Consider the following 17,228-nt stretch of genomic DNA (forward strand, 5'->3'; position numbering starts at 1 on the left):
CTTTGCCCTGCCTTTAGATACACAGAGTCTCTAACCAAGAACAATGTCAATGGCTCTATCCTTGTGTAGATACTTTCTGTGATACAGAGTTCATGTTTTTTATACTCTTAGATTAGGTATCTAAAACTTCTGTTGTCAGAAAATCCTGCCTCATACACTAATTAAATTCTCTGATTACATATTGAGCTTATTTTGTCTTGTGTTCTATTGGATGTAAAGCTACCTGGCACTTTCTTCTTAATAACAACTTTGCTTAAAAGCCCTTTTGGTCACCATGACAACATTCTCAGTCTACTACCCCTTCATTTTTACCTTTGAGTCTTTGCTTTGTGTTTTACCTTGTTTCAGGCATACCATGAAGTTCCCTACACAACCTCCTTTACCTTGGCCAAACAGCTGTCCTTTTATAAGATCCGTACAATTGCCCCTGGCAAGACTCACACAGCTGCTATTGATGGTGAGTTGATTTGTAACTTTATACACAGGCTTCGGTAGCTCATGCTCTTTATTTTCTCAAGTGTTAGCTCTTCATTTTTTTTTTTTAAAGATTTCATTTTTTAAAAAGTCATCTCCATATCCCATGTGGGGCTCGAACCCACATCTCTGAGATCAAGAGTTGCATGTTCCACTGACTGAACTAGCCAGGTGTCCCGAGTATTAGCTTTTCTTACTTAATATTAACATTCTCCTGCTTCCCCATTCCCCCATATCCAGTATTATTCATTAACAAATTAGGCATGCAAGTAAATGGGGTTTTTTTGGTAATCATTATAGATGCAGCCACTACATCCCTTAATGAGAATGCCACGCCTATAATTCCAGACCACTACTGCCTTTAATTAGTACCACTTAGGAGTTTGCTAAGTTAGGTAGTACCCATTTTTCACATTTAAAATATAGTATTAGAGGGTTGCCTGGGTGGCTTAGTCAGTAAGCGTCTGCCTTCAGCTCAGGTCATGATCCCAGGGTCTTGGGATCAAGTCCCGCAATCAGGCTCCTTGCTCAGCGGGGAGCCTGCTTCTCCCTCTGCCTGCTGCTCCACCTGCTTATTCTCTTTCTGACAAACAAATAAAATCTCTTAAAAAATAAAATAAAATATTAGTAAATATGATACTGAGTCACTTCCTGGGTCAAATTGGTCATAGATTTTGATACCCTAGCTGCCATAGGTGCAAGATTGTGAAGCTTGCTTTCTGTTTGTATATGCTTAAAACCAGAAGCTAATCCATGGAACTGTATACTGGCTACATTTTCCCTCTGTTCGGTGCCCCATTTGTGCCTGGTTATTTGTTTTTTTTTCTTTCTCAGAGCGAGGCCGGCTGCTGACCTTTGGCTGCAACAAGTGTGGACAGCTGGGTGTTGGGAATTACAAGAAGCGTCTGGGAATCAACCTGTTGGGAGGACCCCTGGGTGGGAAGCAAGTGATCAGGGTCTCCTGCGGTGACGAGTTTACTATTGCTGCCACTGATGGTGAGTCTGTACATACCATCTCAAGCTTTCTGGACGATGGCTGTATTTTAATGTTTGATTGGGAAAGAGGTGGACTGGTTATTTATATAGCTGGATCATACATTTAATTTACATTAAATCGGTATCCAATTGTCATGCATATGGAGCTGCATTAACTTGTCATGTGTTCAACATAGTGATTACTTTAACAAAAAAAATTTCTAAATAATGACAAAGTTAATATTCTAAGTCCCTACTTTTTTTTACTTTAACTTCTTTGGTTAAACATTTTAAGAATTATTAAATATTTCTATATATGCCTGGCCTTGCACCATGTCGGTTTCAAAAAGTGTTGGCTGGGTGGTTGGAGAGAAGGGCATAATCTATCCTTGCTCCTTGTCTGGGAGCAGCCGTACTGCAGTGGTGTCCTCAGGGACTGCTGAGGCTTGAACGGCTGAATACTGTGTCTTTTGGCTTCCAGAATTGGAACTGGTGTAACCGAATTTTCTTCTCTTTCCTCTCATTGCTCTTTCTTCTCCAGAGCATCTTCTTGCTCCTTTCACTGCTCTTCTTCTTTACCACCACTTGAGCCTGTCTTCATTCCTTTTCCTCTCTCTCCTGCTTTCTTTTTTTCCTTTTTCTCTTTCCGATATCACCTTCTGAACTTTTTTTTTTTAAGATCTTATTTATTTATTTGAAGAGAGAGAGCAAGAGAGCACAAGCAGGGGGAGTGGCAGAGGGAGAAGGAGAAGCAGACTGAGCAGGGCGCCTGATGCAGGGCTCGATCCTAGGACCCTGGGATCATGACCTGAGCTAAAGGCAGAGGCTTAACTAACTGAGCCACTTGCCCCACCCCACCCAGCTTCTGAACATTTTTCATTATTGTAGCCATTTCTTTCTTGTGACTGGTGAACAACAAATCACATTTCATCTTCTTGTCTTTTGACTCATTTCAGCTCTTTTAAGGTATCTTTGTTTCCTTTTGGTCTGTGCCTGTTATATACACATGAGGGATCCAGGGACAGTGTCAGACAAGTTATCTATTACCAAATTTAATTAAGTCAGCCAGCTTTTGGGGTGGCATGTAAACCTTTCCCACTTGTCCCAAAATAAGGTCTGACTAAAATGGAAATAAATTTAATGGAGATAAATGGAAATGTTACCTAGAAAGACAGAGTAAGAGTGTCACTGAGGATTAAGTAAGTGCTGCAAGTCCAGTAGCACTTCCTGACACGGCCTCGAGGAGATAATGTTTCTTCAGTACATTTGTGTCCTTCAAAAGGTCAACTTCAGGATGAGAATTGTAGAATTGGATTCCATGGTTGGGCATATTACCTCCTAATAAATGTTTCTTTGCTTCTCTGAATTTACTCTATCATATTATTCACACAGTCAACATAACCCGAGTGCTTACTATGCTCCAGGTCCTCTTTTAGACTCTGGGAATATAAAAGGGGGTCTCAGAAAGCGCCTAATCCTTAAGGAGCTCATAGTCTAGTAGAGTAAGGGAGACGTTCATATAAACAGACTAGTATAGGCAGATAGATCAGGCACCTTTGATATCAGTATCCGACCCCTCTAAACCCTGGAATACCGAGGACTCAATCCTTCTTTCTCTCCACTGTTTCCCTTAGGTGAGTATTACCTTAAGTTCCCCCTGTTCACTGATAGCTTCATATCACCACCCTGAACACCAGGTTTAGTTACTCATTAGCCCCTGGACTTAGATGTAGGGTGGCTTTAGAGCTCAGCTTTCCTAGGTCAGTCCTCATTCATGCCTATTGTCTAGGCTTAATCAGTAATAGTACTGCTTTTCATTAAGTGTTCTGATTTGGGGGCACCTGGGTGGCTCAGTGGGCAAAAGCCTCTGCCTTCGGCTCAGGTCATGATCCCAGGGTCCTGGGATCAAGCCCCGTGTTGGGCTCTCTGCTCAGTGAGGAGCCTGCTTCCCTTCCTCTCTCTGCCTGCCGTCTGCCTACTTGTGATCTCTCTCTGTCAAATAAATAAATAAAATCTTAAAAAAAAAAAAGTGTTCTGATTTGGTAGGAAGTTACAGGCATTTCAGACAAACTTATTATAGTCAAAATCAGACTTTTGATTTTTTTTCTGCCCAAATCTGTTCCTCCTACAGCTTTCCTATGTCACTAAATGGCAGCTTCATTCTATACCCTATGTCTACATTAGCAAACCCTCCTGATTATCTTCATAATATATCTGACCCACTTCCCACCATCTTCACTACTAGAACTGGTCTCCTGCTACCACCCTTGGTCCCCTACAATTGATTGTCCTCATGGTAGCCTGATGGGTCATTTTAAGTACCTAAATATTACTCCTCAGAATTTTTTTCTCAAATTGTGTTTATTGGAGAAAGAGAGCGTGTGCGTGCAAGAGAGGAGTGTATAAGCAGGGGAGGGGCGGAGGGAGAGGGAGAGAATCTCAGGCAGACTCCACCCTGAGAGCACACAACCTGATGCAGGGCTTGATCTCATGATCCAAAACCAAGAGTCAGATGCTTAACTGACTGAGCCACCCAGGCGCCCCCTATTCCTCAGAACTTGTAATGGATTCCTAGCTCAGTCAGTAAAAACCGAAGTCATTACAGTGGGCTGCATGGGCCATCTACCTCCTGACCCCTTCTCTGTCCACTGTCTTCTTTATTTTGCTCCTGCTGCAGGGGTCTTCATAGTCCTTATTTTCATGATACTCATGTTACCCACGTAGGACCTTTGCACTTGCTGTTCTCTCTGCCTGGAAAACTCTTTCCCTAGCTATCCACGTGCTCTTTCTCTCTCACTTCAATCAGGCCCCTGTTCAAGTGTCAACAAGTACTTCTCTGACTACCCTATCTAAAATAATGAAACCCCACTATTATTCTTTATTTCCACTTTTCTTTACCATTTAATTTCCTTCATAACTTTTATGACTACCAGAAGTATTATATAGTTGATCGATCAGTTTCCTCTGACTAAAATGTCAGTTCCACAGGGTAGTGACTTCGTTTTGTTTACTGCTCTATTCCTGTACTTCCAGCAGTGCATGTCATGAAGTAGATGCCCAATATTTATTAATATATGAATGAATGACCAAAGAAGTTGTTGAATGAGTGGATGGGTGGACGGATGGATGGATGGATGGCAGTACATGGGAGAAGTGGTCATTTTTACCAGGTTGGCATCAGAAATTGTTCAGGTTTATTTAGGGAAATAAACAGCTTTCCCTTGTTTGTTCATAGTGGAAAATCTAACTCTGGGACATAGAGATGGGGAATCCAAAGAGTAGGGAAGTTAGTTTTCTATTAAACTGTCTGCTGTTTGATTTTTTTTTCCCCCCTAGATAATCACATTTTTGCCTGGGGCAATGGTGGTAATGGTCGCCTGGCAATGACCCCCACGGAAAGACCACATGGCTCTGATATCTGCACCTCATGGCCTCGGCCTATTTTTGGATCTCTGCATCACGTCCCAGACCTTTCTTGCCGTGGCTGGCACACCATTCTCATCGTTGGTAAGGGTTTCATATGTGAGAGTTGGGGTGGATTTGGCAGAGGGTAGACTCACACCTAAGATTCTGGTGGTCACATCCTTAGAAACAGAAGTGTCCTGAAGAAAAGAGGCTGTTCCTTTAAGTCTTACAACAGTGGCAGCATACCTGGTGGTGGGACAGAACACTGTCATTTCCTGAGCTTTGTTGTTTGCCACCTTCTGACCATTTTTTAACACAATAACTTTGGGCTTCTATAGCCTCCTTTGCTATAGAATTGTTATCTCTAGTTGTCCACCAATTAATTGGTTGTCTGTGTTCATAGTGTTGGGAGAAACATGCACGATACCTTTAAAAAGAAATGAAATCATAACTCTTTCCTGCATAAAGATGACTCTGTTACGGACTAAATGATTAAAGCCTGCGTGAGGGTCTCCAGGTCCATTCTTTCAGATCAGTGGTTCACAGCCTTGGCTGCACATTAGAATGACCCAAGACATCCATTGCCCTGACCAATTAAATCAGAATCTCGGGGGTGGGACCTAGGTGTTGTTCCTATTTAAAGCTTCTCAAGTAATTCCAGAGAACAGTTAAAGTGGAGAATTGCTGTTCTACATAGTGAATACAGTTAGAGTAGCTAGTGGCACTTTCACATCTAGAAAAATAAGTAATTATAAAGTTACCTGGTGTGAGGGATAGATCTTTTCTTGCAGATGAACTCCCTATTCTGGTCTTCTCACTGTTCATGCCTCTAGCTCTTTACAGTGCTTACCTACTGAATATTTTTCCTCAGAGAAAGTATTGAATTCTAAGACCATCCGGTCCAACAGCAGCGGCTTATCGATCAGAACTGGTAAGTAGCAATGTCTTGGCACCAGCGCTTTTTCTGCACTGTGGATCTTTAGGTTGGATTCCATGTAGTCTCCAAAAAAGGGAAATAGGAAATATCTTTGGGAAATGAGAAATACGGTGATCAGGAGAGAGGATCATATTTTGGTGGATTTCACAATAAGTTACGACTTTTATTACATTGTGGTCAGAGGGAGCGTACATCTTTGCCAACCAGGCATATGGAAGTAATGAAGTGGCTTGCCCAGTGCTGTAATGTGGCTTATGTATTGTTCCTTTCCTTACCATGCTAGGGGCTGTGGGTTCCATCTGCTCCTTACTTCTACCATATTCATGGGGTTATTCCAGTCTATAGAAATAGTCCTTCAAAACAGGCTCTCAGAATTAAAAGTTGTCTAAACTTCCAGTGTGGCAGCCCAAAACTCTGTGATAGTTTTCCTTTGGCTGCTTTCTGCATGGTTCTCTGTTATTTGGGACTATGCCAGAAAACTAAATTTATGTTCCTTTTTGGTTTTCTATTTGCTCTAAGATACCTTTTACTCTTTGGTATCTCAGAACCTGAGATTCTGATAGTTTGTAGAATCAAAGCAGATAAAGACCCAGAATAAAAGCAAATTAATTCCCGAAAAAGAAGGTTGCGTGTCTGATCTGGACTTGTACTGTACTTACACACACATACATCATACCTTTTATGAGTTTCCTTTAGTAATCTCTTGCTCAGCATTTATCTGTGCATGTTAGTATCTGTCACAAATGTTACATCTTTTTGCTAAATGCAGCAATTCTTTTACAGCTTTGTTTTGGTGGAACAGTATTTAATGGAAAAAAAAAAAAAGATTAAAAGCACATATCCATTGGCTAGAAAATGTAAACTCCATAAGGGCAGGGATTTTTGTCTTTTTTATTCATCAGTTTTATCCACATTGCCTCAAAGAGTGCCCGGCAAATGGTGAAGGTTCAGTATATATCTGTTGGTTGAGTATGTTCCAATCGTCCAGTGGAGTCTTATAGAAGAGTAGAAGTGAACATCTATGAATAGTTCCAGAATGTGAAATGTCAAAAGCAACTTGCAGCAGACCATATGCCTTTTTATATAAAGTTCAAAAACAACCCAAATTAATTGCTTAAGGATACATAAATATGTGATGGCCTTTTTTTTTTTTTTTTTTTTTTTTTTAAAGAAGAAATGATAAGTACAGAATTAAATCAGTAGTTAGGTCTAGGTAGGAGGCCGGAGAAGGAAGGCGTTCACAAGGCAGATGCGATACGGTAATATTTTAGTTCTGCACTGTCCGATAAGTCTTCCTGCAGCAGTGGAAATATTCTGTGTGCTGTCCAACACTTGAAAAGTAGCTACTGAAGGAACTGAACTATTTATTTATTTATTTTTAAATTTAATTTAATTTTTTTATTTGGCAGAAAGATCACAAGTAGGCAGAGAGGCAGGCGGTGCGGGGGAAGCAGGCTCCCCGCTGAGCAGAGAGCCCAATGTGGGGCTCAGTCCCAGGACCCTGAGATCATGACCTGAGCCGAAGGCAGTGGCTTAACCCACTGAGCCACCCAGGTGCCCCTGAACTTTTTATTTTTTATTTATTTTTATTTTATTTTATTTTAAATTCTTTTTATTTTATTTAAACTTAAATTGCCGTATATGGCTTGTGACTACCATATTGGAAAGTACAATTCTAGTTCTTCTAGTGCTAGATTCATGTTTTTATTTTGTTAGATAGCAAAACTTACACATATGTTAAAAGTAGTCTTATGTATTTTTCAAATGTAACCAGGTTTTTAAAAGCCACTTAAAACAAAGCAAGCCTTGGGGCACCTGGGTGGCTCAGTGGGTTAAGCCGCTGCCTTCGGCTCAGGTCATGATCTCGGGGTCCTGGGGTCGAGTCCCGCATCGGGCTCTCTGCTCGGCGGGGAGCCTGCTTCCCCTCTCTCTCTCTGTCTGCCTCTCCGTCTACTTGTGATTTCTCTCTATCAAATAAATGAATAAAATCTTTAAAAACAAACAAACAAAAAAAAAAAAAAAAAAAAAAGCAAGCCTCAGCTTTTGCTGGCATCTGTGGTTCTGCTGCTTCAACAGGATCAGTGTGGCAGTTAGTCTGTGAGCCACTAGAGCTGGAGATCAAGAGTAGTCCTTTACGTTTAACTTGAGCATATACCGGGCAATTATTTTTTTAGCTTTGGTAACTTTACTTTTTAAATATATATATATATATATATATATATATATATATATATATATATAAATAATCTGGCCCATATTTTGTTTCATTTTCTGACAACACATCAGCTAGTCTTCATTTCATGACGGTAACTTGGAATATGCGGCATGATAGAAAAGAACCAGCCATATTTTAAAAATTCTTACAAGTAGTTATCAAAGAACTTAATGAATTGAATGGTTAAAGACTTCTCCAGAAAGTTTATCTGGTAGCTTTAAGAGGTGTTTGGCTGAAATGTGAAAGAGCTTTGTATTTCTGTGAAACCTCGATGAGCCGCGGTGGAAATGCTGGAGTCTGGATTATCTATTAAAGCCTGGGTGGTAGACTGAGTGAGCTATGGTTGGGGCAACTGTTCAGTAATGCTTTCAGATTTGATAATCTGCTGTGAACATAGACATAAGTAACTTTGGGATGTAGAAGTGAATTATCATTTTGAAGATACTGATAATACCTTGTGTAAAAGCTAAAAATTTAGTCCCAGATATCTGACTTAAACTGCTACTGTTACATCATGTGACTCTAGGAAGCTCCCCGGGGGTCACCAGGGCTGTAAGATTATAAATCTTTCTTGCTGCATAGCAAGGTTCTCTCTCTCTGTGCTGTGTATCTGTTAGTAGTTCAGAGCTCTAGCCCAGGAGGCGGCGGCGGTGGGGGAGAAGAGGAGGACAGTCAGCAGGAATCTGAAACTCCTGATCCGAGTGGAGGCTTCCGAGGAACAATGGAAGCAGACCGAGGAATGGAAGGTTTAGTCAGTCCCACGGAGGCCATGGGGATCAGTAGTGGGGCCAGCAGCTCCTGCCCTGGCTGGCTTCGAAAGGTAATTCCTTTGGCAGAGGTTATCTTCAATAAAACATCAGGCCCTTTGCAACAACTTGAAAGGAGCTGTCAGCATCTCTCTGTGTCCCATGCCCTATTCAGGTGTTCTACAGCAGGCATCGCGTGGAGTCTTCTGATTTCCACCTAGAACAAAGTTACCAAATCTCTAAACCTTTTTTTCTTCCTGACAAGGAGACACACAAAATGTTCTCATATCTGTAGTACTTGACATGAATGTAAGTAAATTAAGAAAACCTTCCTTGAAGGCAGTTTTTGTAATGCATATATGCAAAGATTAAGCTTAGAGATTTTGTACTGTGATTTGTAGAAGTAAGATTTGGGGTAGTCAGGATGTTTTAAAGAGATGGGTTATGAGAGTTAAAGTGCAGACAATAAAAATGGAGTATATTTATTTGGATGGAAAGTTGGTTACAATATATGGCTGGGCAGAAAAAGATGGAATACCTTTGCAGTGGGACCCCATTCTCTTGGAAAATATATAATGCATAGAAGGATGTCTGCTATGAAGACTGAAAACAGTATTGCTCATTTTAATAGTGTTTATCTATGAGTGATGGAATTGCTGGTTGTTTTTCCTGTCTGTACTTTTCTCATTTTCTACAGTGAGCATTTGTACTTTATGAAATTTTAAATTTTTACCAAAAAAAAAGATTCTAGAGATTTAAAGCTGCCCTTACGGGACAACTAAAATCGATAGACAGTTAGGGGTAGGAAGGGAGGAAGCAGCACAACTCTTCTAAGGTTTCAGCTCAGCCTTGAGCAGCCTGGCCAGTGGCCTGTCATCACCTTCCAGCTCCCCAACTCACTGAATAGGCCGTGTAGAGTAAGTGTGTCGGGGAGATGTGCCACAAACTCCAAACTGCGTTCTTCAATTTGAGTTTGAATTCAAAGCACTGTTACTCATCTGAGGAAGGCATGGCCTGCTCTTGACAGGTGCAGTGAGCTGTGTTCGAACCCACAACTGTCATGCTCCCACTAGAGGGTGCTGATGCCACAACAGAGGGAAAGCTGTGGCAAAATGGGAAGGGGGGCGGAAATAAACGGCTCCAACAGAACTGATGAGATTCTCTCTCTTACACATAGGAGCTGGAAAATGCAGAATTCATCCCCATGCCTGACAGCCCATCTCCCCTAAGTGCAGCTTTTTCAGAATCTGAGAAAGATACCCTGCCCTATGAAGAGCTACAAGGACTCAAAGTGGCCTCTGAAGCTCCTTCAGAACACAAGCCCCCAGCAGGAGCCTGGGTAACTGAGCTTTTTGCCTCTGAGTCACAACTAAGTAGGCAGAGAGCTGTCCCCACTTCTCCTGGCCTCACCATCTCCTCTAGCTTCCGTGGTCTCCCACTGCCCTGTCTCCACTCATTAGGCAGTCTGTTCAGTAGTGCTTAAAGCCTAGGCTTAACTGAGTTTGCCTTGGAAAAAAGTATTGACCCTTTCGCATTTCTGATGGGCTAACAGCTTTCCACACAGAGGACTGTTTTTCTTTCTCTCTGCTTCAAGTACCAATATTAAGGTTGCATAATTCAAATCTAGTTTTGTTTTGTTTTGTTTTGTTTTTTTACAATGCTAGTGTGGATGGGAGGCTCTGAATATGAGTAAGAAATAATGCTTGTAGTGCAGCGAGGGAGCTACACATGTGTGCCTAACCTTGGTAAAAATCAAATTGTGGTAAATGCCTCAGTCACAGGCAAACCCCAGGGGTCATCAAGCTTTTTCTATAAAGGGCCACATAGTAATTATTAAAGGCTTTATGGACCATCCAGTCTCTGCTGCAGCTTCTCAGCTCTGACGCTGCAGCACAAAAGCAGCCATAGATAATACATAATGAATGAGCACAATTGTGTTCCAGTAAAACTTCATTTACAGAAACAAATCGGTAGGCCGGATTTGGCCCACAGGCTATCATTTGCTGACCCTTCCTGTAAACAAAGTACAGTAGAAGGGGAGAAATCCAGACTAGAAAAGATGTAACAAAGCCTTTGAAACTTCTGAGTGAGTGTTTAATTCGTCTGTCAGTTAGCGTTCTTGAATTATTTTGGCAGTCCTGTTTACTGAATACCTCTCCACTGTCTCCTAAAGTGTGGTCCGCTACATTTTATGAATATTGACCCTTTGGATCACAGTATTCTCACCGTAATCAGAAAGACTCATTCCAAACTGAAGCAGGCCTCCCCCACTTCAGCATTTTCAGTGGAGATCAGTGCACTTTAAATTTTGTGAAATTCTCCAAAACAGACAAATGTTCTTTTACCTTAGCATAACAGAGCCTGAGGCACCGAGCGTTCTTCTGCCCTGTTCTGTTAGAGCCAGGTGCTGTTGTAATCCCAGCGCTTTCTGCTCCTGTTGCATTTACTTTGTGTGTCTGTATGGTTTATCTTGTTCCTTTAAAAGTAAAATCTGATAGCATTTAGGGGAAGATGAGGTTGGGGAGCTGTGGCATCCAGGCAGAACTGCCTATGACCTCTTCCTCCTCTCCTTAGCCACCTCAGCTGAATCCTGCAGCGACATGCGCTGGGAAGACAGCACCATTACCTCCTACCTGTGCCTGCAGCACTCTGCAGGGGGAGGTTGAGAGATTGCAGGGGCTGGTGTTAAAGTGTCTGGCTGAGCAACAGAAGCTACAGCAAGAAAACCTCCAGATTTTCACTCAACTACAGAAGCTGAACAAGAAATTAGAAGGAGGGCAGCAGGTGAGAGCATTAAAAGAATAATTTAATTTCTAATTCTGTTTGAAGAATGACAGAAACAAAACACCAGTAGACACTAAAATAGACCTACTCCTTTGCAAGTCCTGTCTTTTGATGAGGTAACTTTTGTAATTAATCCAGCAGCCCTGGGCCTTGTTTGGGTGCCTGGGTTAAATCATTGTCATCACCTGACTTCCACTGTTTTTTGTTACCTTATTTTTTCTTTCAGTTTTTACTATGAAAAACAAATCATTGCAGTTCAGTGAACACTCATATCCACCATCTAGGTTCAACAGTTGTTAACATGTTGTTTGTTTTAAATGTGTGTATATGTGTGTTTAAATTATGTGGGGGTATATATCTATATTTAAATTATATGGGGGTATGTGTGTGTGTGTGTGTGTGTTAGTATTTAGCTAGACCATTTTCAAATAAAGTATAAAAGTCATGACATAGGCCCCCTAAATACTTTCTAACACACACCCAAAAATACGTTCATTCTCCCAGATAAGCACCGTAGTATTATCACACATAACACAGTTTATGCTATTACCTCAGCTTTCATCCAGTGCCCAGTTGATAGTAGAGTTTTCCCAGTTTGCCCATAAAATTGTCCTTTGTAATTGTTTTGTTTTTGTTTTTGTTTTTAAAGATTCCATTTGTTTAATAGAGATCACCAGTAGGCAGAGAGGCAGGCAGAGAGAGGAGAAAGCAGGCTCTCTGCTGAGCAGAGAGCCCCATGCAGGGCTCGATCCCAGGACCCTGAGACCATAACTTGAGCCGAAAGCAGAGGCTTTAACCCACTGAGCCACCCAGGTGCTCCTGTAACTGTTTTTATGAGATCAGAATCCATTCAAGGCTTTCTGCTACATTGTTATGTCTCGTTTCTTTTGATCTAGAATACTTCCCTATACTACTGTCACTTTTTTTTTCCTTTAAATTTTCATGGCACTGACGAGTTGAAGAAGCAGGTTGGGTTGCTTAACAAAATGAGCCACATTCTGGATTTGTCCTCTGTTTTCTTGTTATCTAACTTGTTCTTTTGTCACCCTGTCATTTCTATAAACTGGAAGTTAGACTCAAGCCTTGATTAGATTTAAGTTAAATATATTTTGTTAAAATATTTCCCAGGTGTTGCTGTTTACATTGTTGTTTTAGAGAGAGAGAGCACAAGCGAAGAGGAGAGGGGCAGAGGGAGCCAGGGAGACTCTCAAGCAGACCCCTTGCTGAGCGCAGAGCCCGTGGATGCTATGCTCCATCCTGTGACCCAAGCCAAAGAATCTCATGCTTAACCGAATGAGCCACCCAGGAGCCCCATGTGTATTGTTTTCAAAAAGCCAGGTATTGCTCTATTTAGAGTGAACCAGGAAGGGAAATAAGGTGCAACCCTTGGCTTTACCATTTTCAGTTTTATGTGTCTGGAAGAATTACGTGGTTTCCATGAGTCCTGGTTTCTTGCCTAAAAGAGGAAAATAATACCATCTGCCTGGTATGGCTGTTTTGAGAATTAAATGAAATCATGTCTGTGAAAGTACTTTGTAAAGTAATATACTCACTTGAGGTAAGCATGGGGTGATTGGCAGCTATAGCACACAGGAGGATTGTTTGGCTTAGGGCTGTCTTGGTTTTAAAGTTGAGAGTTCTAGGGCATCTGGGTGGCTCGTTTCATTAAGCGTCTGCCTTCGGCTCAGGTTATGGTCCCACATCGGGTTCCCTGCTCAGTGGGGAATCTGCTCCTTCCCCTATCCTTCCCCCCCCTGCTCATGATCTCTGTCTCTCTCTCAAATAAATATTTTAAATATATAATTAATAAAATAAATAGAATAAAATAAAATTGAGAGTTCTACATTCCAGAACATCCTACAGTCCTGGCAAACAGTTGATCATCCTACCTGCAGCAGGTGTAAAAGTGTGGACTTTATTTAAAGTAGTGTTACTAAAGTATTATCTGAGGTAGTATCAGGAGCTTGTCACACAACTGTGGGTACAGATCCTTAGAGGTCAGTGTTGAAAACCTAGTCCTGAACCGCTGTGACTGGTGGCAGTATCGTTAATGTGGGACTGTTTTGTTTGGACAGGTGGGGATGCATTCCAAAGGAACTCAGACCGCAAAGGAAGAGATGGAAGTGGATCCAAAGCCTGACTTAGATTCAGATTCCTGGTGCCTTCTGGGAACAGACTCCTGTCGACCCAGCCTCTAGTCTCCTGAGCCTGTATGGCCTCCAGGAAACTGGGATCCAAAGAACTTCACAGCACACTCACTGAATGCAGAGCGCGCTTTCCTGGCTTTGTTCACTTGCAGACAAGGAGTGCAAGGCGGAGGCTCTGAAGCACTTTCCGCGTACACTTGGAGAGTGGCATTGCCGATTAGATAGGATCTAGGAGTGGTTTTGTTTTGGAGAATGGAGGGGCCCCATGGCCCTGGCTTTGTCCTCAGTGGCTGCCATAGCAACAGCAGCTCTGTACCTCATCTGGTGATCCCACCTTCGAAGAGGAGACACAATGCTCACCTTAATTTTGCTGGTAGCAGCTTATATCCCATTTATCATTTCACCAGTACTTGGAAGCTGCCTTGGGAGTTCAGCACCAGGCATTGCACCTCTGGGTGGAGGAGGGAAAAGTGTGAAACTCGAGTGGGCTGGAACCAAGTGGGGCCCACACAGGCTCATCTGGAGGGTGGTGAAGCGGTCAAGCCCTCTCCGGATCCCTGAGTCTGGGAAAATACGTTTGCTGGAGTCCATCTCGGGCTTGTTTTCAGAAAGTTCAGTTACTTAGCGCAGCTAAATGCTTTAAGAGGAAAAGTGGGCTTAGATTTCTTTTCCTCTGAGGGTCGATTAAAATGTCTTCAGTGACGAAGAGAGAAAGAACGTTAGGGTCCTTCCTTGTCACACAGCTGGGGTTGCCATCTGCGGCCGATGCACGTAGGATTCCCTGATTCTGGAAGGTACCTCTAAAAGGTGAGGTGTCTTTTAGAAAATTGAGTCAGTGGGGCAACAGGAATGACCTTAAGAGAAAACCATGAGGGAGAGAGGTCCTCCGTTAGCTGCCTCTACTTGGTATCTTTAGGAAGGTCTAGAGTGCCTCTGCCTTCGTGGCTCTTCAGGTCTTACCCACTCCCTTTCTGTATGTCTAGTCAGTATTAGTCTCTTTTTGGTGTTTTATGAAGCCATATCAGTGAATCTGTATCATCTTTCCTACTTGAGTGGCCCAAAGCCAGCACCAAAACCTGGTAGTCCCTGAAGCCTAACAGAACAGGCGGAAGCTGCCAAGTGAAAGGAATTTGGCTGAGAGCTCCGTTCCAATCCCGTAGTCATTCTGTCCTTATAGTCAAGGAGCAAGCTAGCTTTCCCAAAGAGAGAGGGTCCTCAAAGCTCTTGATGGTTTTCACTGAAGGATGTGAGTTTTGTGTTTTCACCTAGGCTTACAAAATGTTCCTTTAGTATTGTGGGTCATAGGACTTGCCTTGGTGAGCCTCCCATCCTCCCTCCTTAGAATCCGCTAAATTAATTTTTGTTTCATTTTCCCCAAACCAAAAAATGAATGTTTGATATCTCTTCAGTATTTTGGAAGGACCTGTGCAATGGAAATTTTGCCATTTCCCTAAAACTGATGGGATAAAGGCTGATGCTTGGGGAAAACCCCATGGCTGGGGATGGGCAACTCTGTTCAATGGGATCTTCTTTGGTTTGATGTTCCCATTGTTTTCTCAGTTCTGGGAAGCCTAGTACAATGGTACTAACGTAATCACTAAAGCCTTTTCTTAAAATAAGGGAAGGGGCCAACCCCAGATTAAAGTTACAAGTTCTGGGGACTTTGGGGTTTGCTGTAAATCCCAACAGTGGGTTTTGGTTCATCATGTAAATGCACCTTTGATTTTTTTTTAAGGACTGACTGGCTTTTCACGTTCCTGTATCCCTCATACTCACCATCTCAGCAGGCCTGAGAGGCAGGCTCAGTTTGGGTGTTAATCCTGAGTATTGCTTCTGCTGTGAAACTGAGGAACAGGGGCACGTTGCTGAGACGGGAATGGAAGGGAGCATGGAAGGGAGGGAAGAACCCTGCTCTTGTTCCCAGGGAGCCGTTCTCTAGCCGCGGAACACTGCTCCTTTTCTCCAACATGTTCCCTCAGAAAGTCTCGTTTGCTGTTGATCTGGCTGAGAATCTAAGTTCTGTGCCTTAGAGACCATTTGCACTTTCCCCAATTGTGCCTGGGACAGCCACATGACTTCTCCCACCAAACAGCTATGCAAACAGAAACCAGTTCAAAGGTGGCGGCCGTGCATTAGATAAAAACTGAAAGGTTAGGGCAGCAGAGATGCCTTTGAATGGTTTTCTGTAGCTAATTCTCTTGAAGTTTGTCCTGCTTTGCTTCTTTCTGCAGCGCGAGGTGTTTTCAGTTTCCCAGTAGTATTGCTTTTGAGTTATCGTATAACCTGAGTTACTCCTCCGCTCTGACATTGTTGCTGAAGAACTAGCTCGTTGTTAGCCAGATGTTTGAAAGGTTGAGGGTGGAGTGGTTTGGCATTTCTGTTTTAAATAAACATTTAAACTGTCAATCCGTGCTATGCCTGCACATGGACCTTAGTCACTGGGGATGAAACACCCAGATACTAGGCTTTCGTGAATCTTTGATTCAATGAGTCTTTCTCTAAATAAATAAAAGACCTTGTAACTGAAACAACACAAGGCACATTTGCACACATAATCTTTGCTTCCTTTCCAGTTTCTTTTTCTTGCTAACAGAATCATCTCTGCTGCTACAACTTTTTTCCCCAAAACTTGTCAAATACAGTGCTTAAAATGCAGAGGGAGGGGGAAAAATGAACCACTGGAAGAGGAAGGAGCACTTCTTGTACTAACCTCCTCAGTCACAGTGGGCTTTTTCAAGTGATTATGTGTGTCTATGTTTACAAAACCGTTTTCCCTCTAAGAGGGTGAACACTCTTTGGTCTCCCTGGCATAGCACAGCCAAGTTACCCCTTCTCTTGGCTGATAATTTCACTGAAGTTTAAAGTTAAAAGCAGCCTTAAACTCACATTTCATTTGACTTGCCATATATTTGGAAACATTCATAACAGAAAGAACAGCTCTGGAGCAAGGATGTATTATAAATAAATTCTTTCAAATGAGTATCCCTGGGCCTCCAAAGAAGTATTACTCATTAAAGTCCTGCAGACTGGGCTGTAGTCAGGACCACAAAACATGTTCCTTCCTGCCACAAAGCCAAAAATCATTTATTACTTCAATGATTAACTATGGAAATAAACATGCTGATCACCAAACCTCACAGAATCAGGAACATGAGAGAGAAAAACACTATATCACATCTCTGCTTCCTCCTTTGTAGTTGTGAAGAATGATAAATTAATGACCAAAAGCAAATGTTGGCCAAAAGGTACCATGCGGCCTTAAATACACTGCTGTTAAGAAGTACTATTTCAGCACGTCTGCATATACTTTCATATGACATGAGTTTCACCATGAGATATTTTCCCCATTGCTTAACCTTTTAAACTTTAAAAATTTATAACGTTTGCTTGTACTGAAGCTTCTTGGATAAAGACGCATCACCCACGGACAAGACCAAGCAGCCTTACCCACTGTCATCCTCCGCTGTCCAGGAAAGGACTTAGAGAGTAAAAGGGTTCTGACCTCTTCCCAAAGAGCAGATCCAGCTAAATTTAAAAGACTTCCT

At 42.2% G+C, this 17,228-nt stretch overlaps 1 protein-coding gene across 2 annotated transcripts in view; it reads left to right on the plus strand.

Moving 5' to 3' along the window:
* The window catches only part of NEK9 (NIMA related kinase 9), a 37,053-nt gene extending 20,964 nt beyond the window's left edge, over positions 1-16,089 (plus strand). The window contains exons 15-22 of one of the 2 annotated variants that reach the window (XM_059182785.1): positions 349-457; positions 1,309-1,470; positions 4,786-4,956; positions 5,726-5,785; positions 8,624-8,826; positions 9,930-10,091; positions 11,327-11,536; positions 13,612-16,089. In XM_059182785.1, the coding sequence (XP_059038768.1) occupies positions 349-457; positions 1,309-1,470; positions 4,786-4,956; positions 5,726-5,785; positions 8,624-8,826; positions 9,930-10,091; positions 11,327-11,536; positions 13,612-13,734 (1,200 nt within the window). In that variant the 3' untranslated portion in view covers positions 13,735-16,089. The remainder of the gene's footprint in view (positions 1-348; positions 458-1,308; positions 1,471-4,785; positions 4,957-5,725; positions 5,786-8,623; positions 8,827-9,929; positions 10,092-11,326; positions 11,537-13,611) is intronic. The other variant, XM_059182786.1, reaches the window with a different exon arrangement.
* Positions 16,090-17,228: the final 1,139 nt, after the last annotated feature.

The sequence above is a fragment of the Mustela lutreola genome, chromosome 7 (genome assembly GCF_030435805.1).
Source record: "Mustela lutreola isolate mMusLut2 chromosome 7, mMusLut2.pri, whole genome shotgun sequence".
NCBI lineage: Eukaryota > Metazoa > Chordata > Mammalia > Carnivora > Mustelidae > Mustela > Mustela lutreola.